General features: G+C 39.1%; 1 protein-coding gene across 1 annotated transcript; it reads right to left on the reverse strand.

Moving 5' to 3' along the window:
• Nucleotides 1–27,912, reverse strand: CAPZA2 (capping actin protein of muscle Z-line subunit alpha 2). Its single transcript, XM_060244855.1, has 10 exons — nt 27,618–27,912; nt 15,196–15,259; nt 13,030–13,081; nt 12,592–12,655; nt 10,474–10,680; nt 6,213–6,292; nt 5,177–5,255; nt 4,705–4,776; nt 2,322–2,384; nt 1–929 (listed from the first exon to the last, which is right to left on the reverse strand). The coding sequence occupies exons 1-10, from the start codon at nt 27,654–27,656 to the stop codon at nt 789–791; spliced, it is 861 nt and encodes a 286-aa protein (XP_060100838.1). The 5' UTR covers nt 27,657–27,912; the 3' UTR covers nt 1–788.
• Between the last annotated feature and the right edge of the window lie 59 nt (nt 27,913–27,971).

The following is a 27,971-nucleotide window of genomic DNA, read 5'->3' on the forward strand; positions in this document are numbered from 1 at the left end:
TAAATAGAAAATTTGCATTTTAATGTCACATTGAATTTTAGTACATTTCAATCCAAGAAAAAATTAAACTGACAGACACAGTAATGAGTACAGGATTATATATATATTACAATATGCCTTGTTATAATACAATTATGGCTGTATGGTAAAAGTACTTTGAGGGCTGATAGAATCCAAACTCATTTGAGTAACTGTCAGGAATAGAACACTAAATGCATGTTCAAAATAAGCACTAATATTCAATTTCAACACCTTAAAAACAGCATTAGACCTTGGCCTTAAAAAAAATAAGTTAACACCAAGCTATCCAAATAACTGAAAAGGGTTCAATATAGAAAATGCTTTCTCTAGGCTTCTTACAGCAGCATGCATGGCTAAAATCCATGTTGAATGACAAACTGATGCTGTCTGGTAACAACCTCTTCAGTGATACTGTGTTCCAGAAGCTGTCCTAAGACACTGGGAGCAACTTTATGCAAAAATATCTCTCAAATAATTTTTAACTTAACTGAAAACTAAAGGCATGTCATCATTATTTTTAAAAAGTATATCAGAAGCTCTCAACAGTTTCAGCAACACTGATTTTTGTAACCGTTTATAGGAAAAACAAAAGGACAAAGAAAAAATGCTCAATTAGCTAAGTCTTGTGTCCTAACCAAACTACTTACAGTGATTTTCAATGGCAAATGTCCATGCTGCCTAGGTGACTTAACAGTTCTGAATACCTTCGTAACAATTTTATTTTGTATACATGGAAAACAAAACAATCCAGCTTTGTCGGCTTCATTTCAGGCATTCTGCATTTCTTTCCCAATCTTGTAGCTAAGGATCTTGTTCCAGTCAATCTTTGTGCGAGTAACTGGCAGCTGTCGGCGTAAGGCTTTGAAAGTAGTGTCCGACATGGTTTGATAGTTTTCACTTATAGCAGTCTGTTCACAGGAAAGATGAAATTATTAAGAGCTAGTCATGGTACAATACAGACTTAAAAGCAACATGCCTCAAGTGCCATTAGTATATTTTACAAAACTTATTTGATATCCAATTTGCTTCAAGAGGAAGATGAAAGAAGTATTATGTGATTAACCAAAATGTTTACTATAATGTACCACGATGAGAGACGAGAGTAGGGCAACATACTTTATTGCTGGTACATTACACGCAAGAGAGAGAGAGAACACGCGGGCCGGGTCCCGCTTATATACATCGCCCGGAACATCCTCCCAGACTGGCCAGTCCAATCCTGGCCAGCCAATTTCCCGCCACTGGTGGTGATAGGCGGGTGCTCAGCGCTCTGCGCGGAGTCGCCTGGGTGTCCCCAGTCGCCTCCGCTGCCTGCGCGGACTAACGCTATTGCGTTATTACGAAATGGTTGAGTTATAACGAAATGGTTGCGTTCTAGGCTAACGCCATACACTACATTTACATTAAAACTTTTTTTTTAATAAACCTTTTTGCTTCCTCTGAGAACACTGGGTGCCATAATCCATGTTACAATTTATTATCTTAAATTACCGAAGTGCTTCTGAGAGTTAAATATACATGTGCTGTGTGATGAACATCTCACCATATACAGCAGTTGGGCTTTGGGAAGGGAAATCAAGCAAATCTTTTCATTCAAATTGTCCACAGAAAGAAAATACTATGATCTGATTATTTTTATTTTCTAACTTCTCTAGCACATTATATATACAATACTGCCACACCCAAAGTCTGATTTTAAGACCAGTTTCAAAATATTTTAGAAAACAGTACTGTGGCTTCTACCCCATGGCTGTTTTACACTGTGGTGGGAACATTTTTTTTTTTTTTGGGGGGGGGGGGAGATTTCAGCCAATTCCCTCTACCAATGCAGATGTCCACATTTTGCCAAGTGCTGTTCTCAAAAGTCCCCTGAACCCCAAGAGATGGGAAAGCTTGAACAAGAGGGAAAGGTAGGAATGTTCCATTTTGTTAGTTCTGCTCACTGGATGTCAGCCATTAACAGGTACTGCACCCTTAAGCTAATTCCCATTTACGGTACTTGAAATAAAAGACCCTTCTGATATACTTGTATACTGAACTGCTGTGTTGGGAAACTGACAGAAAATGACTACATATGTGTATTTTGTAAAGCACAGATGTTCAAGGTGCACATCCAAAGCTTTTATTCTTCTTCCTGCCATAAACTCAGCTCAGACTACCTTCTATATAATCCCAGTTATAAAGATACACACACCTATAGCCATTTTCTAGCATTTTTCCAATACCTCTCCTGGGGAAAAAATCAGAAAAAAATCATTAGAATATCATCTTAAATCATGCATTACAGACATAATATATACCTGATATTCATTTTCTGCAGCCTCTACTATCTTTACAAATTCCTTTGCTGTTTGGACTTCATTCTAGAACAAGAAAAAAGATTTTAAAATAATGATTTGTTTAAGACCAAGAGCTATTTCATATGTGATACAGAACTTTATGGTTATATAGAATTTGTTTCTTTCCCCTAAGTGTTCAAAGCACTACACATGTTTCCAGAAATCACTCTACTGTGGCTTAATGATAACCAAGAGGAACATAAAGTACAATTTCTCTCTTCCCTTTTCTTTCCTGTATGTCTCCCCACCATGAAGACATCACAGCTTGCACAACTCCAATTTAAAGATAATAACTATTTGGACAAGACAAAAGAGGAGGAAATAGAAAGACAATGGCAATGGACCTTTAGCTTATCCTCAGTTTGCTAGCTCTTATTACCATGTCTTGATCTACGCTGAAGCTAAGAAATGCAGATTACCTTCCATACTGGATTCATCTTATGTACAGTGGAAAGATTTTCAGAATTCAGGGAGATTAGATATCAAGATCCTACATTTTGTCAAGTATTTTGCACTTTCTACACACCAGGATCATGTACCATCTAGAAAAGCATAAAGCCACAAAAAACAAACAAAAACTATGCTGATAAACGTCCACTGAAGCAACTGTCATGGCTGATCACAGTACTTTCAACCATCGCTTTCCAACTTTTATGTACCCAGATTTGCATCCAGCTTCAACACAGCATCCAAGCAGCTACAAGCGAAATTAAATCAAAGTAGTCACAGATCTCTAGTTAAAGTACTCTAGCTCTAAATACCCAAAGGACATCAGACTAGTGTTCTGTTAGCATATCTTCAACTGCTTTTGAAACAAAGGTTTTCCAAGACAAACTATGATATGGGGGGGGGGGGTCTGCCAGGGAAAACAGGTAAGAATTTCAATAGGAATGCTTAAACATGCCGACATTAGATGTTTGTTGTTCTCCTAATCTGTTGTACAAGCTGATACAGCTCAATAGCTCCAAGATCAGTATTATAATATCTGTTTTAAAAGATGGAATAAGAGTATGTATTCAGCTGACAAGCTTTGTGCAACGACATGGAAATATTACTCACACACAAAGCAAGCAATGCGAGTAATTCACTTCGTGGTGCCATTCTAGCACTTAGATCTTTTGCTAAGCAAAAGGTGGAAGTTGTGGCAGCTGTGTGGTGTTACAAAGGAAGCACTTATCAGATGTACTGAAAATACTAGCTTCCATTCACTGTCACAATTGTAAGCATTTTAGCTACTGAAGTACCATTCCAGAATTTTTACTTAAATTTAACCTTCTTAAATGATTGTACTACATTCAGTCCTCATAAAGAACCAATTGTCTAAAACAACAATAAAAATTAAGACTAGAGTCCAAATGTACACAATAATTACAAGAGTGAAATGTTACGTTATTTTCTGTAGTTGGAGAGTGTGTAACATGAAAGTTCTTTGTACAATATACCAACTAGTCAGTTTTGCATGTAACTTTTTCAGCACACTGTCAATTTTCTAGTCCAAGTTCCTAATGTCATTTTTGTGATATGCCAAAACATTTCAGTGTTTGAGGTATATCCAGATACGTAACATGTTTAAAGATTGCAGCATCAAGTGATATACTGCATATATGAGTCAGCCATTACAGAGTAACCACAGAAGTTTCACTTTGACAAAACACTGTTCATATGTTTGTGTGAAAGCAGTAATGAGACAGAGGGTTGGATCCTGTGAAAATTCTCTCCTAATGGAAGCAAATGCAATTTTCATCCATTTCCCCTCCATGCAGGCCTCTAGTCTTTCTTTATACTGTTCCTTTATACTGTTCCTGTGGCAGCCATCTTGACTATAAACAGGGCTTTTTTGTAGCAGGAACTCCTTTGCATACACATGTAGCCAGTCCTCCAAGAGCTTACAGGGCTCTTCTGACAGGGCCTACTGTAAGCTCTTGGAGGATTGGCTACATCCGGGAGGTGTGGCCTAATATGCAAAGGAGTTCCTGCTACAAAAAAGCCCTGACTATAAATAACATGGGTGGGTGGGTGGATGGAGGGATAGATGGATAAATAAATTGGCAGAACTGAGTGAAAAAACTGGGTGGATTACCTCCAGGTTACCTATCCTGGAGGAGAAACAGTTCAGAGTGGTATTTTGGGCTGCAATGGGAGGGGGAAGCCAAAGGAAATCTGCTCCACTGATGGAAATCTAGTCCATCAGCAGAAGCATCTGTGGGATCCAAGCCCATTTACTGATCTACATGTATATGTGAATCAGCTCTTGATTAGTGAGTGACCACTAAGGAACACTAAAGATTTTATCTGTGATAAATTAAAAACTTTTTTCTTAAAGGGGACAGAAACACATACTCACAGTCACTGTTAGAGTATCTTGTATGTCTTTATGACTCACTAACTGAACGTTACCATCTTCATAATAGTGAACCTAAGCATGAGACAATTAGTTAAGACTGATTAAAAAACACATCAAACAAAAAAGCGTGTTGATGTATTAAGAACAGTTAGTGGCAACACAACCTCCCCAAACACAATTAACAAAGTCTTAGTGCAGCAATTCTTAATTTTTATTTAATTTACACCATTATGGCTACCGAACTAAGCACACTGTTGAGCAAAACAATATTTAGGATTATATTAGCCAATTGTGTACAGGAGGAATGATATAACTGTGTTTAGATTACTAACTACTGAATGACTGATAATAAACCTGCTTTCCTTTTAGAAAAAGTTACAAATATTTATACAACCTGCTATGAGAACAGTTTGGGATATATCAATAAAGTGGGATACTGACAATATAACCTTGATAAATCAGGAAAACTTGCCTGAATTTTCAAGATACCAGCCACCTGAGTGGTTGAAGGGGTGATTGTAAACTTCCATTCTGACCGCCAACGGCCATTCCTTTAAAAACAAAACAAATCCAAATTTAAGAACTGTGTCTTCTTTCAGAAACAGGAACCCTTTTGATGAGGACTTGCTTAAAATATCTAATGCATTGTGCGTATTTCTAACCCTGCAAATAAGTTCTTTAAACAAGAAATTAAGAGTACCATCCTCAAGCAGAGTTATACATCCACTGCCTTCAATGGACAGGCAGACGACAAAGGGTTTAAATCTGATTAGGATGGCAGCATAAGCAAGCTTGAGAAATCAAATACATATTGTGTTGAAGTCTGTAAAAACAAACCAATTTGTTGAGGATAAATTTTTATAGCTAAATGGCATTTTACATTTGGGAAAACCTTTACTCAATTTACTAAGGTATCTTTCAATATAAAATGCTGGTGTGCTTTTCTGTAACCCATATATGGAGATGCCTCTTATGACCGCTTTAACAATTTAACAAGCTTCTGTCCTAAATATAGGGCGTTTTCGCACTGACCTTAATCGGCAGCGACGTCCCTCTTCACCGTGCAGGATCTGCGCGGATTTCGCACCAATTGCTGCGGAGCACCCGGAAGAGCCGCAAAGTCCCGTGGCTTTTGCGGCGCAAATGGAAACTGGTTTTTGGCGGTTTCCATTTACGCCGCAAAAGCCGCGGGACTTTGCGGCTCTTCCGGGTGCTCTGCAGCAATTGGTGCGAAATCCGCGCAGATCCTGCGCGGTGAAGAGAACGTCGCTGCCGATTAAGGTCAGTGCAAAAACGCCCATACTTTCAAATGTTTTCTCATAATTGTTAGATTGGATATTGCCACCACTTCTTCAGTCCAATTGTGTTCAAAAACTGAAAACAGAGTAATAATGTAACTCTTATCATGAATGCTAAAAACAGACACCCAATTTAACAATGAACACAATTAAAAATAAACGGAAATGCCACCAGTTTACAAAATGACTAATAAATTAGCTTATACTTACCAAAAGTTTTTTGCTTGAAACTGATGGCTTTCTATGCATACAATAATTGTCTGATGTCCATCAATTGTCTTCCCATAAACCTTAATCACAAATGGAATGGAAAGCAGTAAAGCTAAGTTCCAAATTCATGCTTTAAAGATTAAGTTTTATGTGGCACTCTACCTCCCATTCTGTAACTTAAAGATACAAAAAGAAAACTGGACTCTAATCAGTAACAGTTTTCCTGTTAGAGAAACAAATTACTATTTCATCTGTGTACTTCTTAAAATAGGAAAACTCCACTAGTGGAATACAATGAGATCAATTTACATAAATTACTATCAAGAGGAGCAAAGTGCCGAGACTTCCAGGTTTTGGTCATGGAGGATTGAGCTGCTCTTCAGCTGACGAGCAGATGAGAACCTCTGTTCTGGGCAGAGAAGGTGATCTTAACACCTGCTGCCTACCTCTTCCAGGCAGGGAGAGGGCCAAGATATGCTTATCAAGTTCTGAGGGGATTTACTTTGGCTGACGAGGGCCTCCAGTGGGGTTTCTTTTTGGCTTTGAAGAGTCCCCTAAGGACTGCCTTCAATCGTCTACAGAGGATTTCTGAGGTCATTAAGTTGGCTTAAATCTACCAGGGTACAAAGCTTCTTTGAGACTGATTAACATCTAATAACTAAAAGAGCAGTACGCAGAAGGATATCAGAATAGAAGGTAAAAGATTTATATCTATCACTCCAGGACTAATATAAGAATGTGCATTGGGATTTTATGTTTGCAGTGATGGAGAAACTGAGACTGGGAGAAGACTTTATAAGAATGGTAAAGGAGATATATTTTGAACAATCAGCAAGGCTCTGTATTAATGCAGATTTAACGGAAAAAATGATAATAAATAAAGGAACAAGATAAGGTTGCCCTCTATCCCCACTGATATTTATAATGACTTTAGAGGTTTTGTTAATGCAGATTCAAGAAGACAAAGAGATAGAGGGACTGAAAGTGAAAGGTTTTTCTTATAAGTACTGAGCATTTGCAAATGATGTGATGTTTATAAATGAAAATCCCACTCATGTAACACCTTGTTGCTTCATAAGATACAAGAATATGGAGAATTGGCAGGTTTCTTTAAACAAAGAAAAATCGAAAATTTTGTGCAAAAATATGTTAAACAGTAAACAGGAAGAGCTACAGAGTGTGAAGTAAGGTAAGGTAAGGTAAAATTTTATTTGTATCCCGCCCTCCCCGCCTAGGCAGGCTCAGGGCAGCTAACAACATCTTATACATATACAACAATAAATGTAAAAACTTTAAATTTAACAATAAAACTTAAATTTAACATAATAAAAACCCATTGATGTATTTAAAAATTCATAATTTAGTTTAATCTGGCAGCAATGGTGACATTCTGACGCTAATTTCTGCCGGTGTGTTCCATGTTGGCATAGAATTGGCGGATCCTTAATTGACAACAATTCAGCAGTCGATGTATGCTTGTTTAAAGAGGGCAGTCTTGCAGGCCCTGCGGAACTGATCATGTTACCTCCAAAGTAAAATACTTAGGTGTGGATATAACAATGAAAAATATTGATTTGTACAAAAGCAATTATGAGAAACTCTGGCGTAAGACTGATGGAGATTTGATAAAATGGAACAAATTGAATCTGTCTATGTTGGGCAAAATTTCTGCAATTAAAATTAACGTCTTACCGAGAATTATGTTCCTGTTTCAAACAATTCCAATAGTGAAAGACAACAAACAATTTAATAAATGGCAAAGGAAACTTTCAGAATTCATATGGGCTGGGAAAAAACCAAAAATTAAAATGAAAATTCTGATAGATGCAAAAGAAAGGGGTGGATTTCAGTTACCTAATTTAAAGCTGTATCATGATGCAGTATGCCTGGTGTGGATTAAGGAATGGACGACATTAGTAAACAAAAAGTTACTAGCATTAGAAGGTCATGGAAATGTTTTTGGATGGCATGGTTACATGTACTATGGGAAAAATAAGATGGACGGCTTCTTTTCACATCACTATATCAGAAATAATCTGTTAAATACCTGGTCAAAATATAAAAGATATGGTGATGAGAAGAAACCGTTTTGGATTGTACCAACAGAAGTAATAAAATTGTATTCAGATATCAAAGAAGAGAAGTGGTTATCATATAAACAAGTTCTAAAAATTCAAGGAGGAAAAGCAGAATTAAAATCGGCTGAAGAAATACAAAATAAATATAATTGGTTTCAATTACAACAGAGTTTGCTTGAACAGGACATCAAGAATTATGGAATAAGACAAGAACAAAAAGAACTGGAGAGAATGCTGTTTGGTGAAAATGAAAAGCTGATTTCAAAGACAAACGATTATTGAAATGGTCTACGGAAGATGAAGTAGTTAAATCACCAATGATAAAATGGGCAATAAATATAAATAAGGAAATACAGATGGAGTCATGGGAATACTTATGGAAGAACTCTATGAAAATATGTACATGTTACAACATTAAAGAAAATTGCTTCATAATGGTGGTACATGACACCTAAGAAATTGGCAAAAATGAACAATCAGGTATCGGATAGATGAAGAAGATATTGGATTTATATCCCGCCCTCCACTCCGAAGAGTCTCAGAGCGGCTCACAATCTCCTTTACCTTCCTCCCCCACAACAGAGACCCTGTGAGGTGGGTGGGGCTGGAGAGGGCTCTCACAGCAGCTGCCCTTTCAAGGACAACCTCTGCCAGAGCTATGGCTGACCCAAGGCCATGCCAGCAGGTGCAAGTGGAGGAGTGGGGAATCAAACCCGGTTTTCCCAGATAAGAGTCCGCACACTTAACCACTTCACCAAACTGGCTCTTGGAAATGTTGGAAATGTAAACGCCATGAAGGATCTTTCTACCATATGTAGTGGACTTGCAAAAAGGCGAAACAATTTTGGCAAATGATTCAGCAAGAGATTTTGAAAGTTTTGGGATATAATATTAAAAAGACACCAGACATCTTTTTGTTGGGATTACAAATGGAAAAATTTCAAAAACAAGATAGAACGATAATTTGGTATATGCTTTCAGCTGCACGGATATTATATGCGCAAATGTGGAAACAAGATAAAATACCAGAAATGTGGGAATGGACTTCGAAAGTTATGCATTGGAGTGAAATGGACAAACTTACAAGAATCTTAAAAGAACAAGATCTAGAGAAGTTTAAAAATGAATGGGGAAAGTTTCAAAAGTATATTGAAAAATAATGGAGCGTTAAAGGACATTTGGTAATCTTTGACAATGGTTAATTTTTAAAGAAACTATATATGGATTACAGTTTAAAAAATGGGATTATTGGATTATACTTTTTCATTTCTTCGTGAATGAATGAGGACTATCATGAAAATGGACTACAATTATAGCTTTTGGTAATTTTTTTTTGCTTTTTTATGAAGAAGGATTCTTTAATAGAGTTTATTACCTTATAACAAATTAAATAAAATAGTAATAAGGAGTTGTTTGTTAAGGGGGTTGGCACTGCCGGGGGTCACCAAAAGGGGGGTGGGGTGGAGAAAATGTTATATATGTGTATTAACTTTTAACAACAAATGATAATATGCTACTACAATATATTACATGATAATAAATTGTTTTAAACAAAAACAAAAAAAGAGGAGCAAAGTGCCAATGACCAAATTTTGCAGGAAAATGTAGTGGTCTACAAACTTGGCTACCAACCACTATGCCTAGTAAGATGAGTCTTACTCCTGGATCTAGAAAGATGAAAAAAGTTCACTCCTTTTGCATGCACATGGTAGTGAACTGACAGGAGCAGCAGACTGGCTGCGTACTTGCTAGTAGTGACCGCTCCTCCCGCAACCCATGACACAAATGCTATTCCCCAAGAATAAATCAGAGCCTAGCATAATTTTGACAAAGGTTATATTCTGCCTCACATTGTTACCAACTTTTGTGGTTGTCCATTCTGTCTGTCAAATTACATCTCGGATGCCACTGATGATCTAGCAATCCCAAAGATTATATATGGATATGAATAATTCTAGATTATAGTTGTGGGAAAGGTTTGGATACATAATTCACCCACTACAGATTAGTTTCAAGATCACTGGCTGATTGCAGGCAAAGTAATTAATATAAATACATTATTCTATAAATATATTTATCCATGAAAAATGTGTTTACAAAAGACAGGCTGAAACAGAGAAATGAAACCAGTAGACTAAAGAATTACTTATGCCAAAGCATTTTCCAGCTCCCTTAATACTTACTGTGCAAACTCCATTTGGATAATGTTCTTTCACATATGCTCTCATTGCAGTTTCTATTGAATTTCTCCATGACTCAATTGCATTTTCAACTTCATGAGGCTTTGGATCAACAGCCTCCTTTCTTAAATGATCAAATTTAAAAGAGATCTTGTTTTTAGGATCCATAAATTTTCCATTGCCCAGGTCACCATGTTCTGTTATTAAAACCTGAACAAAGAAGTTCTTTTATTTATCAGATTACATAATTACAGCAACTATAACGGAACAGTAACAAATATTGTCTATGAACATTTTAGGTAAAGATTTTTTGGAACAACACAGCAAAGGCTACCCTCAGGTCCAGTTCTTGTTTGGCGACGCCTAAGTAGCCAAAAGCAAATGAAAATACTTCCCGCAATCTTTAAAAATGATTAGCCTGTCAAACTACAGAATGAAAGTTATCGTGCTTCGAAAAACAAGATGAGGTTGTAGGCTTGCCACTACACATGATAACACTGTAAAACGTAAGTCAGAACATTTAGTCTCTACTTAATTTCAAAACAGTAGGCAGAATACGAACAGTACACATCTACTCAGAGCTGTGCAACATAAAATTAACACACAGTATTTTAAAAAGCATTTTAAAATGTTTAAAATGACATTCCAAACTCAGAACTGGAAATTGCTCCTTGCAGGAGTGGATTGTGGATTACTATGACAGCATTTGGTAGTTCTATCATTTGTGATGATCCTATCTTTGTGAAATAATAATAATAATAAAATATTTTTGTATCCCGCCCTCCCCCGCTGAAGGCAGGCTCAGGGCGGCTAACACGACACGGTATATACCATGATAGTAAGATACAATATTACAACAAACAATTAAGCAATTAAAACAAATAAATGTTACTTATTAGAATTATTTGTGATAAGGCTTCCCTTGAAAGCCAACTGGTGATCTGTAAAACGTTTCATATTCTGACTACATTCCAGCGGTAAATAAAAACGAAATGTTTCTGAATTACTGAGGGTACACAGGTGAATCTCAGAGCCTAAGTCTCTTTGTCAGGTACTGATTTTAAAACACACAGGCATGATGTATTTCTAGGTACTTTCTATCCAGTCTTAAAGTTTCTCCTGGTCCATGTAGAAAGACGGATACTACAGTGAATGAAACTTTAATGTTCTGCTTTGGAAGCGTAACCTACAGGCACTTGTTTGTCTGCATGTCTCCTACTACCCCCACATGTAGAAGTGATTATAAATTTATGTCCATATCTGACGGGGGCAAATTGTGGGCTTCTAATATCAAAGTGAAACTGGGGCAAAGTGTGGGCTTCTAATATCAACAGTGATAGGGAAACATAACCATCCTCTCTCCACTTCACTGTGAGATATTGCAGAAAATACAGAATGGTATCAGACAATAAGGATAACCTGGGGATTATACTTTCTTACTGCCCCACAATTCAGATTATTAGATCATGGAGTGTTTTAGCCCCTCTTTACATACCACAGATTCACCCCAATCACAACTGGAGTGATGATGTGTAGTTTCAAAACTGTGGTCACATCCACACAGACAAGACCTTAAACTTAATTATGTGAGGCAGTGGATTAAAAATTAGTTATTGTTATGAGGAACTATATTTAATATTGTACAAAAACATTTTGCATACATTATTTAACAGATAAAAGAGCAGTGTAAAAAAAAATAATATTAAAGAGCCACTGCTACATGGGCTATCAAGAAAAGGTGCATGTCACCACCTTGAATGCATCAGAGCACAAAACAGGTTCAGTACTGCCTTTTATAAAACACTGAGGGAAACCAAAGCCTCCAAGAAGAGCTAAGAATGATCCACTACTATACAATCATTGTACAATAAAGGTGATTTTTTGGTTTTGAGTTATTTCCACCACCCCTCCACCCCAAGAATCATCATTATCAAGTTACTCAAATAGCCATACAAGAGACATAATTGTCTGAATTCTCTGAATGAGCCATTGTTACCTTTTAAAAAAGAACAAGCAAGAATGTAATCTCTACTCCCCAAGTACTAGAATGAGTTATCTACAACTACAACTTACAGTAAAACTTACCTTTTAAACGTTTTTAAAAAATACTTATATTCATACCTGTTCATCGTAGCCTTCTATTTTTACAGGAGTAAACTGGTCCAAATTATACTGTGCAAATGCACTATAATGTAAAGATAACAGGCACCAAATAAGAATAATAATTTTCAACTTGTTCTTCTAAACTTTTAAGAAAAATTTATAGTCACAGGTTGAAATTAATCTATTAACACTATTCAAACTTCACACGCAGGAAAGGACCAGATTGCCAAATTAATTCAGGACTCTAAAGGCCACCCCGAATGGAAGAATCTTTCTTACTTTGAAGAAAAGATCAGATTGGAGTTTGGGAAATGTTCAGAGCCCTGTCTCAGGAAAAAGCACCTTGAAGCAGCAAGAGAGGGATTTTATGTTGCCCTCTCATATTACTTATTAGTATTCTTCAATAATTAACATGGTGAAAGAAACTGGAAATCAAAGAAGGGCGATAATACTTACTGGGCTGCTCCTTCCCTGAGAAGATTATCATTATTCAGCAGCAATCGAACGTCTGAAAAATACTGAGCATTAGTGAATGGTGAATATACAGTTACATTGTAGTCTGTATATGCCTTCATATTAAAAAAGGGTTTATTGAGAAAGTGCTACACATGCATGTCAGCCACAGTTGCAGCTACAAGAAGTTTTTAATTTGGGTCTAGGTATTTTTTTAAAAAAACCACTATTTCAGTCTCTTGTATCAGTATATAATTGGTATGCATTCGGAATTTTTTCCAGTATTGGCTGTAATTTTTCAACTGAATCTAGAAATGAACAATTCCCCATGGCAATTAGGTAGGACATGTTAAAAAAAAATTAGAATGATCTATGTTCTTGGAGGAAAGATGTAAAAGTATAAATTTCTGGTAGCTGAAATACAGTATGACCCAATATGCTCATGGTGTTCCAATTCCAATATGCACATAGCGTTTTTGCAAACAAGGGAGCCCCTGGGCAGAACTTCCAAGAACAAACGCCCAAAAGATGTATTCACTTATATGCAGCAATACATCAAAAATACGTTCAAGGTCAAACATTGCTCCATCATAGACTGAAAGGACACAAAATTCTTTGCCAAAGAAACCCTTTTTAAAAACCACAGCATCGACTTCTCTAGATCACCATTATTATTACCATTCTATTCCTGTTCTTATGGTATCTTTTTGTTTATGAACATATATACAAACAGGAGGATGACTCTTGAATCCAGCTTCACTTATGGATCACCAAGAGACAGATGTAGACTTGGATGCATTTTACCAGTTACATACAATATGCTGGAGCCTAAGGATTTAGTAAATGTCCTACATATCCTGGAATACTAATTACTTCAATGAGCTCTGCATAGAGCTGAACCTGAAAACTCTTCAGATGTTTTTGGGTAGTGCTCAATATCACTATGTCGTTTTATTACATTTATATTTCAGTTTCTGAAACTCAAAGAACCATTCAAAGGGTTCCCAGAAGGGTTCATATCCAGACACTGTCTAGTACCGGACCTGACTACGCAACTATGTGCCTCGCAACCATCCCCAAAGCTCTAATCCAATGTACAGTTTATTCCAGAGTAAGTTCTAGCCATCACAATGTGACATTTCTGAGTAAATATACACAGATGCTGAGAGTGGGATGTCATTCTCCATAATAATGAGGGTCTTTCCCCTTCCATAAAGGAAAGCCAGATCTTAACACAAAGCAAGGTTGATTTTCTACTACTTTCATGGGTGGAGAGGTAGATGAGAACTCCCAGAATTTGTGCTGACTTCAGGAAAACTTGGAAGAAAGGCACAGACTCTTTGCTTCATAAGTTTCCCTCAACCTTGGCACAAAGACTAGCAAATCCTCCACTCTTCTGCTGTGAAGAGCAGTGTGAGCTCATTTTCTCTCCTTCCTAATGTTGTAGGCTTAAATGAACCACACTGCTTAATGGTCACTGGGCAGAGTGAGGGCATGTGTTTTTGCTCTTCTATCATGCTACCTGGGTTCCATGGTAACATCACATATGCGCCAATTTCTGTCTATTCTTAGGGGAAAGAGGGCACTGCCTAGATATGCCAAGACTTTCCTACTTACTTCAGGATTACCTATCTTGTCGTTCTAATGACTGAAAGAGCACAATATGTTTTAATGTTTTGAAAGTACAAGATGAGGCCTGCAAGAAACTTGGATGTTTTTCCACTTATCCAAACCTCCCCTCCATGATTCTGTAATCTCTTGGTGACTGAGCAGATCAATTTTTCCACTTCCCTTTCCACCCCAATATGATTCAACATTCTATGTCTCCCATACAGTTCTCATTAGGGTGGAGGGGAGGGGGGTCCACACTCAGTCCTTATCAGTCCTAGACAGAGATATTTCCTTTTTCTTAGTCTTCTGTCTTTTTTACATCTGGGAACTCTCCATGGACCCCCTACCTTGTTTGTATGTTGCCTGGCTTTGCTGCTTTCATGACTGGCATTTCTATCAGCAGTTTTGCTGTAATTTATCTGTAGAAAGTGATTCTGTGGAAGCTGATTCATTCTATATCATGTGTTTTAAATCATGCATTTTAAAGAAGCCACACAAAAACATGTCCGAAAACTTACAGGGGAGCAAAAAAAAAAAAAACCTAGCAAGATTACTCACCATTAAAAACTTCATTAAATTCTCCAGGAGGAGCATGGATGATGAATTTTGCTGCAATGCGCACCTAAAATTGAAAATAATATACCCTTCAATAATTATAATCTGGTTTATAATGGAGGATCCATACTACTCTTTCAGACCTTAGAGGCACTTGTCCTTCATAAAATTCAAAACCTTTATGACAAAATGAGCAGAAAGGTCACCAAGTGAAATAAAAACACATGGTCTGAAAGTATTTTACAAGTACAGAAAAAACATTCAAGCATATTGTGCACAGTGAAATCAATAAATTATGCTGCCTTTAGACTACCGTAAGAACTAATCTAATAGACATGTTTAATTGCTATTCATCCTTCTCCACTCACATAGCATAACATTTTTCAGACATGCCATCAAAAATAGATAACCCTCAACCTTCCTGGATATGAAATCCTGAGGTCATACAGTATGTCACAGAAGTGAGTACACCCCCTCACATTTTGTAAATATTTAAGTGCGTCTTTTCATGTGGATAACACTGAAGAAATGACACTTGGCTACAATGTAAAGTAGTGAGTCTGCAGCTTGTTTAAGTGTAAATGTGCTGTCCCCTCAAAATTACGCAACACACAGCCATTAATATCTAAACTGCTAGCAACAAAAGTGAGTATACCCCTAAGTGATAATGTCCAAATGGAGCCCAAAGTGTCAATATTTTGTGTGGCCACCATTATTTTCCAGCACTGCCTTAACTCTCTTGAGCATAGAGTTCATCAGAGCTTCACAGGTTGCCACTGGAGTCCTCTTCCACTCCTCCATGACGACGTCACGTAGCTGGTGGATGTTAGAGACCTTGTGCACCTCCACCTTCCATTTCAGGATGCCCCCCAGACGCTCAATAGAGTTTAGGTCTGGAGACATGCTTGGCCAGTCCATCACCTTTACCCTCAGCTTCTTTAGCAAGGCAGTGGTTGTTTTGGAGGTGTGTTTGGGGTCATTATCATGTTGGAATACTGCCCTGCGGCCAGTCTCCGAAGGGAGGGGATCATGCTCTGCTTCAGTATGTCACAGTACATGTTGGCATTCATGGTTCCCTCAATGAACTGTAGCTCCCCAGTGCCGGCAGCACTCATGCAGCCCCAGACCATTACATTCCCACCACCATGCTTGACTGTAGGCAAGACATACTTGTCTTTGTACTCCTCACCTGGTTGCCGCCACACACATTTGACACCATCTGAACCAAATAAGTTTATTTATTTTATTTATTTGATTTATATCCCGCCCTACCCCACCGAAGCGGGCTTATCTTGGTCTCATCGGACCACAGGACATGGTTCCAGAAATCCATGTTCTTAGTCTGCAGCAAACCGTTTGCGGGCTTTCTTGTGCATCATCTTTAGAAGAGGTTTCCTTCTGGGACAACAGCCCTGCAGACCAATTTGATGCAGCGTGTGGCATATGGTCTGACACTGACACGCTGACCTTCCACCTCTTCAACCTCTGTAGCAATCCTGGCAGCACTCATACGTCTATTTCCCAAAGCCAACCCCTGGATATGACGCTGAGCATGGGCACTCAATTTCTTTGGTCGACCATGGCGAGGTCTGTTCTGAGTGGAACCTGTCCTGTTAAGACCGCTGTATGGTCTTGGCCACCATGCTGCAGCTCAGTTTCATGGTCTTGGCAATCTTCTTATAGCCTAGGCCATCTTTATGTAGAGCAACAATTCATTTTTTCAGATCCTCAGAGAGTTCATTGCCATGAGGTGCCATGTGGAACTTCCAGTGACGAGTATGAGGGAGTGAGAGCGATAACCTGCTTCCCCTTCACACCTGATACCTCATACCACTAATGAGTCACGTGACACCAGGAAGAGAAATGGCTACTTGGGCCCCATTTGGACATTATCACTTAGGGGTGTACTCACTTTTGTTGCCAGCAGTTTAGACATTAATGGATGTGTGTTGCATAATTTTGAGGGGACAGCACATTTACACTGTTATACAAACTATAGACTCACTACTTTACATTGTAGCCAAGTGTCATTTCTTCAGTGTTGTCACATGAAAAGATATATTTAAATATTTACAAAATGTGAGGGGGTGTACTCACTTCTGTGACATACTGTATATAATTAGGTTTTAATAACTATTATCTGAACAAAATTGAAGTGTGATTGAGAAATGGTTCACCTTTGGCAGCATGTTCTAGAAAGAGCAAGTCCCAAAACAGACAAGAAGAACCAATCAGCTGCCCAAACCACCTACTGGTGAAACTTTAAATAGTGAGCAATTCTTTTGACTACTGAGACAAGTATGTGCTGCTTCAAGGAGTCATACTGTGAGCCTGGAATCAGCAATAAAAGAGATACTGGACAGGTAGTTTTAAAAGGACCAGCAGATCAGCCCATACTAGCCTAAATGCAATGCCATTATTCAAAGTGAGCCAGGTTTCTGCTGACAGGTGGGAAGAAAAAGCAGTTTGCTTACTGGCATAGTACTGCCTGCTCTCTTTTAGTTATCAGATTGTATTTCAGGCTTAGCCATAACTGACATTTTGCATTCAGTTGCTGTCCTCCTTTATCACTCCTATTTTTCTTTCCTGGAGATGGAACAGGCCCTTTTGCAGATGGGATATTTCAATTCCTGCAAACTACTGTGCTTTAGGAAATGGTCTTTTGCAAAGACATTCAGAAGGTAAGGACAAAATGCACTGACCTGCTGGACCTACAATATATTATTCACTTGAATTTTGCAATCTGCTTTCATAAAAAGTCAAAATCTTAATTGGGTTTTATAAAATTAAGGCTGAAATTCCTTGGGATAAAGTCCAATTCATTTAAATGGAACATAATTCTAAGAAAACATGCTTAATACTGATGTGGAAGGTATCAAGAGACAAAGCTAGAAAGTGTGTACACCATCTTTTTCGTATATAATATTAATGCACTCAAATAGTGGCCAAAGTTACCAGTCACTGCTGCGTAATATCTTCTTGCCAAATGATACCATTCAACATATCCTCTTAATTATTCTATCGCCTCTTAAATGATGCAAATAAGTAGCAGAGGGGTTTTTTTTTAAGTCAAACATGATGCTATGAACCAAGATGTTCCTCCTAACCCATAGTCTTCCTGTTCTGGCCACAACGGAAACTGATTTTGGTTCAAGGCAAAACTACTTGTAATGAACTTGCCTATATAAGGCAATTACAACTTGCAAGCAAAGTTCCTGAATCCAAACTAAAACAGTTCACATTTGAGTGAAGTAACTTTCTTAAGTGGGACTCATTTCTAAAGTGTACTGTACTATTCAGGAGCCACTTTCAAAGCAACTTCACACAGTTTTCTCCATTTCCAACATAAAACCCACATCAGTTAATAATGAATCATAGATAATAATTTCCTTCTAGTGGTAGCCAAATGGAGTGTTCCCATTGGCTGATGGGTGCACTCAACAAACCATTGGCCCATCATGCAACAGTCACCACCAATGTTCCCTCTAAGCTGCAGAGTCTTGTGAGCAAAAATTCTACTTTGTGAGTTACTGGCATTAAAGTTGTGAGCATCAATTATTGTGCTCTGGGGTCATCCTTCCTGAGCTAAGACAAAAATGCATGAGTTGGAGGCTAAAAATCTGTCAGCCAGCTCACACTAACTCAGCTTAGAGGGAACACTGGTCGCCACCCATTACTCCCGTCCCCTGCCTACTGCAGGCCTGGGAACACTGAACAAACTGCCAAAACAGTCTTCAGAGACAGACACATCTCCAGTGCTTCTCTGTGTCCTTTCCATCAACTGGCCTCAGAAAGGGCTGTCACTCTACTCATGAAGTGTTTCCTCAGAGGCCATGGTGGCCTCTTTCTTATCACTCCCTCCCTCCTCCCCTCAGCCTCGCCCCAGGGCAGTCAAGGACTGGCCCAGAGGGGAAGCTGCTAGCCAGAGGCTGTTGCTAAGCAACCAGTAAAGGAAGAGCCCTCAGCTGAATAGAATGCCAGAGTCCACCCTCAAAGCAAGTCATTTTCTTTCGTTCTTATCCCATCATCCAGTAAAGCAATATAGGGACTGGGAGTTTCACATAGCAATTTTGCTTCTGCAAAGAAGCCATCTCTGAAGCACTACTGCCCTTTTGGACAGGGCCGCTTGTGCTGTCTGATTATCCTCTTCCCCTCTTTGAGATTGCTAAAGCTCAATCAATATCGTGGTGCCGTGCCATAGTGGCTTCACAGACATGCTTCATTGGAGATAGAGCCACATTTTTAAAGGCTTTCTGAGTTGAGGCAGGGGGAGGAAGCATGGGGGGGGGGGGAGGAAGCCAAAGGGGTGTTTGTTATTTATTTTTAAATACTGCTTGCGCAAACGTGTACTTTTGGTGTACAGCAAATAAAAGGGAGAAACTTAATGGCTTGTTGTGCTGTCTGCCTCAGAAGCCCTCCTCCTCACTTGGGGGGAGGGGGAAGAGAGATGTGTTTCTCAGAAGCCTCAGAAACCAAGCAAAAAACATTTTTGCCTTTTCAGCTCCCTGTCTGAAAAACAGCAGAGCTGAAAACCCATGCCTGTGTTTCTCAAGCCATGCCTCCTTTCGAACTGTGGAGAAAGAACTCCTAAAAGCTTGTGTGCTGACTGTTTTATTTAAAAGGATCCTGGAGATAGAGTTTTAGAAAGGGGGGGGGGATGTTTGTGCTTCCCCCACCCCACTTCCTCCTTCTCTGCTCCTGGCAGCTAAGGCTTCCTTGCTCAAAAAAACAGGGCTCAGGCTACAGCTGAGGCACAGACACAGAAAGCCTGGTTTTTAAAGCATAATCCCTCCAAAAAGCCTCCCATTTTTTCCACACCCCCCCCCCCCCAGGGAAACTGACTTGAGCTGAGAACTCTTTAAAAAAATTAATCACCCAGGAAAAAAGACCCAGCACTGAAAAAGTTAACAGCCATTTGTGAAGATGCAGTCCCAGGCGGCTGACAGTGAAAGGGAGGAGGAGGAATGCCTCAGCCAATCAGCACATATCTTTAAAGGAGTGAGAAGGGCTTTGTAAACGTTATAGCTGGCCATTTCACACAGCTCAGCATAGCGATTCAGAAGTGTAACGCGGGGTTTGATAGCAGAAGAAACTGCTTTTCATTAATAACAGCTCAGCCATGACCTGCTAACGGAACACGTGGGATTGTATGAATAGATAAATATATTCCATTAACAGCCAGTTACTAAAGCAGATCTGTCTGAAATGGCAAGAATGATCCATTAGCAAGTAGTTACTAAAACAGAATACATAGGCTGCTGAAAAGGGCCTACGTTAATGAAGAATAACAAAACAATAGGTCACTTCTAGATATGGGCAGAGTCATGTTCTCGAATGGGACGCACCAAAGATGCTAGCCCTGATCAGAGTTCTCCATCAGGTAGGAAAGAAAATCCTTTATGATGTCCTTATAGGAAAGAGGAAGAGACTTTACTCAGAATGCCTGGAGTTCCTAGGGAGTATAGGGAGGGGGGATAAGAATATATCATTTATGGTTTCTCTCAGGCTAAAACAAGGTTTCTGCCAATCTGCAGACAAATATAGTCCAATAAAATGATGGAAACAGAAATCTGGTCTCTAGGATTATTCTGCCTCTCTCTTCATTCATTATAATCATCAGTAAATTTTAGATCTTGGTCTGTGTTTATCACCCATTTTATTTTTCCCTTGCTCGACAGTAACCAGGCATTTACCTTCCCATGTATTTATTTTTGCTTTTTGGAATCAAAAACTAATTACAAGTAAACATAAATGATTTTACTGAATTTGATGTTACCACAGTCATTTTGGACACATAGTCAAACTCGACTGATACATGCCAAAGTACAGGGTAGTCAAGGAAAAAGCCTGGAGTTCTTAATTGAAGGAAAGAATATTTAAAGAAACAGTTTAGTTTCCAGGCAGGTTAAACTGTTATCTCCATTTAACACTCTTGATGGTGACAAATTGTAAAATTGTATTTTCTGCTGGAGGAAGTAAAAGAATACTGGAGAATGAGTAAATTCCACATATGCCATGGCTTTCAGGGACTGTTCTACAACATCAACAGCCCTTAAGAGCAAATATGACTTTATTAATTTGGGAAGCTTGGTTTCACAAACCCCGTGCAGTCATGAAGCTCACCAGGTTGCTCTCTCAAAGCTCATGTAAAAATAAAGTGAATAAATTGCATGATATCCTGAGCTCTTGTAAAAGGCAAACCAAAATCCACTAAGGAAGCACTTCTCAGTGATAATGTAGAAAAAAACCCCCTAAGCATTATCAAAATTACTTCTGTTCATTCAAATGGAGTGGCACACTGGAACTTCTACTTCAGCAGAATCACCAACACCGAACGTGTAAAGACATTGCTCGCTCACATAACATTAATGCATGGTTTTATAGCTATATATGAACCTGGTTAAAATATTGCAGAGACAAAACATACCGTACTTTGTTTAGTGGATTTCTATTCTGCCCTACCCCACGAACAGGCTCAGGGCGGATTACAACAAAGTCAAATACAATTAAGATATGTAAATCATTAAATTAAAAAACTACCTGGCTTCAGAGCATGAGGCAAGCTGATTCCGATTAGTACAGTTTCAAGCTGGAACCAGTAAATCATTAGGATACTGTCATACTCTAACTGGGCCATCTAAAGATGGGATGTTTCAGCAAAGGAGGCCAATTTGATATGGATGCCCAATGCCTCGTTTGAAGGCCTGGCAGGACAGGTCCATTTTGCAGCTCCTGTGCTATGGTAACAGATCTGGCAGGTGCATGATTTCTAGAGGGAGCATGTTCTACCTGGCCCTGGCTCTAGTCAAGGCTATGAAAGAAACAAATACTGTGATGCACTGGCTAACAATGTTTAATAAAACCTTTTAAATATCTTTTTGTACTTCACTAGAAGTAACAATTTCATATAACAATATTATCACAGATGTCCATTCTCACATTCCAATATTACAAGAAGGGTCCTATGAGCACCCGGATATAGGGTCATTTTGTCAATGGACTTCCTCAGGAGTAATCCTTCCTATATTTCTTCCAGAGTTACCAGCCCCTTGTAACAACCCGATATTAATGCTCTTCTGCAACATCTTCTATCTTAAAGTTTTCTCATCCTAGAATAAACCAAGGTAATAACAACAAGACGTATCACAAAGCTGAATCGAAATAGGTAATTCTTAATTTTATATATAGTTGTAAAAAAATTACCATTCAATGACACTTAAGTGCATATATTTATATTAGAAGCTTAAGCCAGTCCAAACTTAGTCATTTAACCAGATGCACAAGCCTTCTGGAGTTTGCTGGCCAATAGCTCTCTGCGATATATTTCCATGCAGCCAGGTTGCTCTTTTTCATAGGATAAGAGAAGGACAGACTACAACATTTTAACATGTCTGTTCCTTTAAAAATGTCTTCAGATGATCAGAAAACTAATAAAATAGAGAACATGTGACTCCTAAGCCACTGAGCATCACCACACTATACTTATTGAAATCCTGCTTTATAAAAACACACATTTTGCAATGCAGACTATTAGCTTCAAACCTCCAAACCAAGAATATAAAAGAGCATACACTTTGTGTACAGAAGGTCGCAGTGGTAGAGCATACACTTTGTGTACAGAAGGTCACAGTTTCACACCAGAATATCCCTCAAGTAACCAGTGTAAAGGAGCACATAGAAAGCTGCTACTACTAAACAACACTAAACTAAGTGATGCAATAATCTGAATCAGTAAAGATCAATTTATTATTCTTGTTCTGACATCCATCAATCCCTTTTCTAAAAGGATTCCTTAAAGTATATTTTCCTGTAAGTCTCCTCAGATTCAATTCAAAACCTTCAGAGGACAGTACTAGACAAACCATCTTATCACAAAGAAGGCTTGAAATTTTATCTGACCTAGCAACTAAATAGTTTTTCCCAGTTAAAGAAACATGGATTCTAGAAAGAATCAACTAGCTTCCCAGAAATGCTATTCCTAAATGAAGAAAGTCATATGATAAATCCCCCATTCCTGTAATTATACCTGAAGGAATGTAACTTTTGCCTCTTTCATACAAGCACAGTCAGTGATTTTCGTAGGAACCTGGGCTTCTCTAAAAGAGCAATGATTTAAGATTAACTTGAAGACACACCATAATCAATCTTTCCATGGAATGCATAACTGCAGGCAAGCGTGGGGCACATTTTAAGACAACACCTTAATTTTTATGTGGCAATGATGAGAAGCCTAGTAGCCAGTTTCCCTAAGCAAAATGGAAGAATATTCCAGAAAGACCACAGAATCCTGTGCAGAATGCAGGGATTCTAGGCAGATATGTAAGATAACTGTACAAAGATTTACCTATATAAAGGAATATAGAATTCTACTGAATTGCAAGAAGGTCCATTACAAAGAGAATACGACACTCATGTTTTGTTTTTATTTTTACTGCTTTTACTTTCCACAACAGGTTATATCATTTACAACCTTATCAAATATAAGCAGGTGTACAGGCACTTCCTTATACACGTTTTAATGCTCTTACTATTCATGAGCATACTACATTGTCAGAAACACAGGGGTCAAAGACGCACATTACTCATCCATTGTCAGCATTCTTTGGCAACTGTTACCACATACTCATTTCAGGGGGAAAAATCACAAACTTTAAAAACTTCAGACAGTTTTAAATCAATGTGGTGTAATCCTTATAGTATCAGACTAGGATCTGGGAGATAAAATTACTAATCTTCACTTTGCCACTGAAGCTTGCCGGATCTCCTTGAGACAGGCACATCCTCTCAGCCTATTCTAGCTCACAGGGTGACTGTGAGGATAAAGATTTACAGTGCAATCCTAACAACATGTTCCTGGGAGTAAGTCCCACTGAATATACCCGAGTAGGATTCTGAGTAGACCTGCTTAGAATTGCTCTCTAAATGTAGGATAAGAGAATAATACAAGTCACTTTGGGTCTCCAGTGGTGAGAAAGATGGACTACAAAACAGGCAAATAAATAAACTCAAGACTTCTGACCCTAGCACTTGGAATTTTGAAATATTTTACAGCCTCAAATGCTTGCCTCTGTGGAAACTCAACAATTTTCAAACAAAAAATAATATTGCACAGGAGCAGGAGCTAGTCAGGAAGTGCAAATAAAATTTCTACAGGATTATGGATGCAACTGAGAGCTTCATGGAATTCCAGTGTATACAGGAAGCTCTGTTAGTTTCTACAGAAGTGCTTGCTAATGTAAAAGGCAAATCTGATTTGTCTGCATGAATGGATTGTATCAAGAAACTGTATGCATGCTGGAGCTCAGCGGCAATGGTCAGTATATCAGCATAACTAAGGTACTTGCATCTTTACAAGTATTTTTATGGAAGCAGAACAGGAATATGGGATACGGTTCTGATATCAATGTAGCAAATACTAGTACTGGAAACTTTTTGCTCTGAGCAACCTGCTGTAGAATCCCCAAGCTGCTATTCTAGTCAAAGTATAGAAATGAAACAAAGCATCCATTTGTCATTGCTTTACAACATTTTCTCTGGAAAAAATGACATTCCAGAATTTTTCCCTCTTTTCTGTCGAACAGCACCTCCTGGGCACAAGCCTATACAGCGGTTTTAATTCCATAACTCATCATAAGGCAGCAATTATGGACATTCACAGCTGATGTGGTAAGGTTCTTCAGTCCCACCTACTCAGTAGCTTTCTCTTTTTGTCATCACCTCTTCCTTGGAGAACATGTATCCAATATGACACTTTATGCTCGTACTCAGAAATCTCTCCTGAAGCATTGCTAGCTTAAAAGTCTGATAAGCAAATGAAACATTAGAACTGAACTGATAAGTTTTAATATTTGCTACTGTGACGGGATGGTGGTGGTGGTGGGGAAACAGAATAGTATTCCTCACTAAGCACACAGAGGAAGTTCCTCAAATTCTGTCCACTAAGTCTGCTGTAAACTACTGCTTAAATACTTCCCTCTTTTTTCAGTATAGCTTTCAGAAAAATTATAAAAAAGGTAAAGGAAGTCCCCCGTGCAAGCACCAGAAAAATTATACTGAGAAATTTAATTCAATGGTATTCTTCTGTTTCAGCAACACAAGTTTAAATATAACTCTGAACTATCCCCCTAAATGAGACATAAAAGTATGCGAGTCAGTTAGCCTAAACCAAAGAGGGTCAAAGAAAAACTTACCAGTACCAAGTGCACAAATAAACTATGTTCTTCAAAGGAGCCTCAGGGAATTGAGAGACTGAGACATAAGAAAACTGCCACCCTTCAGTTTTCTTGTAATATGTTGCATGATATAAAACTAGGTTTGGTATAAAGCGGGAGGCCAGAAAGATATCCTGGTCAGCTTTTCAATTCCATTTCAAACCAAAGACAGGGAAATTACTGATCCATAAGAAACTGAGAAAACTGCTGATATTTATTTTATTTTCCTGCCTGTCAAACTAGAAATCATTAGCATGTCGAAACTAAACAAATACTTGTTTGCTTGTTTTAAGCTCTTTGACAGCGGAGGAAAAACACTGCCCAGCCTTATCTACAACCACAACCTATGCATATTTACCAACTTCTAGTGAGTGGGATTCACAAGTAAGTGTGCACAGGACTGTATTCTTACTTAGCTGCTCCATATATAAACTGCCACACAGTGCAACTATACCAGTCAGAATTAAGAAAACAGGAAATATTTCCCCATGTTGTTTGCTGTAATATTCCCTCAGAAACCATTCTGAATGCATTCAAACAAGTGTGCATAGGATTGCTACTAAAGATTCTTCACATAAGAGAATGGACATTTATTTGACTATGCATGACATGGAAGAGAAAGCAGAGCACACATCTGATAGACCTCATTTTAAAAAGCATATACAAAGTCATCTGCAGGATCGAGTCATTAAAGCCATTTTTGTCTTTAAAAATAGTATACTAGAATTTTCATTACATGAGGATGCAAAGCACCACATGGTTATTTAAGCACACCCACACATTGTCCTAGCAGCTAGCTCAGTCCCGAAAATCACTTTTATGGTAGTTTGTTACATAAAGACAATGTGCATTTCCATAATCAGACTCTGGTTCTGAAATTTCTTGTATGGTTCTATTGCGATGGATTTGGACACAGAAAATGGAGAAGTCAGAGCGAGACAAACACTTGGGTTGTGTGTTGTAAGTCATTCCTCAGGTTGGGCATCTCATTTGGAACTTTCCTCAAACCAAGGACGACTGAATGTGAGCAGTGAAAAAAATTCAGGCTCCATCCTTCCTTCCCAAGTTACCATAACAAACTAAAGGAAAAAAGAGGACCTGAACCATCATAAATGAAACTCATAGAGCTGATTTTTTTAAAAAAAAATACAGGATACCTATTTATAATGTCACCCCTATAACAACTGTGAAGGAGACAGAAAATGGAAAGGAAACAGAAAACAGGAAGGAATGCCTGATGGAGAAAATCAAAAGTGCCATGTTCTCCCCCAGATGGTAATCTGAACATTTAAAAGGTGTTCCTCAAACATTTTAAATGTGTGCCAGTAAGATGTCGCAATGTGACAATTATATGTTTATTAACATGCTGGTTAAAGATAAAGAAAAGGATAATAACCTTTAAAATATCTAGGCACTATATTTTTGGAAGAGAAAAAGGAACACACACAAAACAAACTAGTAGACCTTTCCACCCAATCTCCCACAAAGATGATAAATTAATAGACCAAAGTATTAACGGGAGAAAGCCAGACAGGTATTGGGGGGAGGGGGGGCTATATCTATATTTACTAAAAGTGCTATATCATATATACCAATATCCCATTGTGCAATAATCGAACAGAATATTCTTCCACAAGACTCTGTGCCTTAAATAATTCCCGGCTCACCCATAAACATTTTCAAAAAGGGAAACGTTTGGGGGGGGGGGGGGAAGGGAGCGGAAATCCAACCTCTCGAAATCGAGATAAGGAGGTTTAAAGAGAAACTAAAATCCCAGCTAAGTGACTCCTGAATCTGCCGCAGTCATTCCTACAGGCAGCCCCAAAAAGGGAAGAGGAGAGGTGGCCGCATTTCGCCCTGCCCAAAACACACACCAGGAAGCGAGGAATGGACGAGGCTGCGAGAGCGACCAAGCGGCGGAAGGCGCCCCCTCTCCACCCCTTTGGGCCTGAAGGGAATGGCAACCCCGAGAGGGGGGCTCTCCTGCACCAGACACCGGATCTGCCCTGCTTGCGGCCCCAGCTCGGCGCCTAGAGCCTATTTTCAGCGCCCAGACCGTACAAGGAGCGGCAGGAGGGCAGCAGGAAGATGCCCCGACTGACACTCTGGGCTGCCTGGTTTCTATCCCCCCCCCTCCCCTCCTTTCTACGGAAGCTTTGCTGAGGAAGCGCCAGCGCCACCCCGCCGCCTTCTCCCTCCTCCAACCGGCCTCACCTTCTCCTCGTCGGCGAGCTGCTCCTCCAAGTCCGCCATCTTCGTCTTTTCCTCCCCCCCGCAGCCGACCACGGAAAGCAGCAGCAGCAGCAGCACCACACCCAGCACCAAAGGCCCGGTTGCCTGCTTGGCTCCGCCCCTCGGCCAGGCAGGAAGGGCGGGCCCTGGATCTGGGCGCGTTCCCGAAGGGCGGCGCGCGAGTGAGGGAGAGTCGGGGCGCCCGCGCCCGCGCCTGCGCGCCCGCAGCGGGAGGTTGGGAAGCGGAAGCGAGAGAAAAGCTGAGACGAGAGAAGGAGCGCGTGCCTTGCTCAAGAGCATGCGTAGAAAGAGCGTGAGGATAGTCCTGGTGGCTGC

This window comes from Heteronotia binoei, chromosome 8, assembly GCF_032191835.1.
Source record: "Heteronotia binoei isolate CCM8104 ecotype False Entrance Well chromosome 8, APGP_CSIRO_Hbin_v1, whole genome shotgun sequence".
NCBI lineage: Eukaryota > Metazoa > Chordata > Lepidosauria > Squamata > Gekkonidae > Heteronotia > Heteronotia binoei.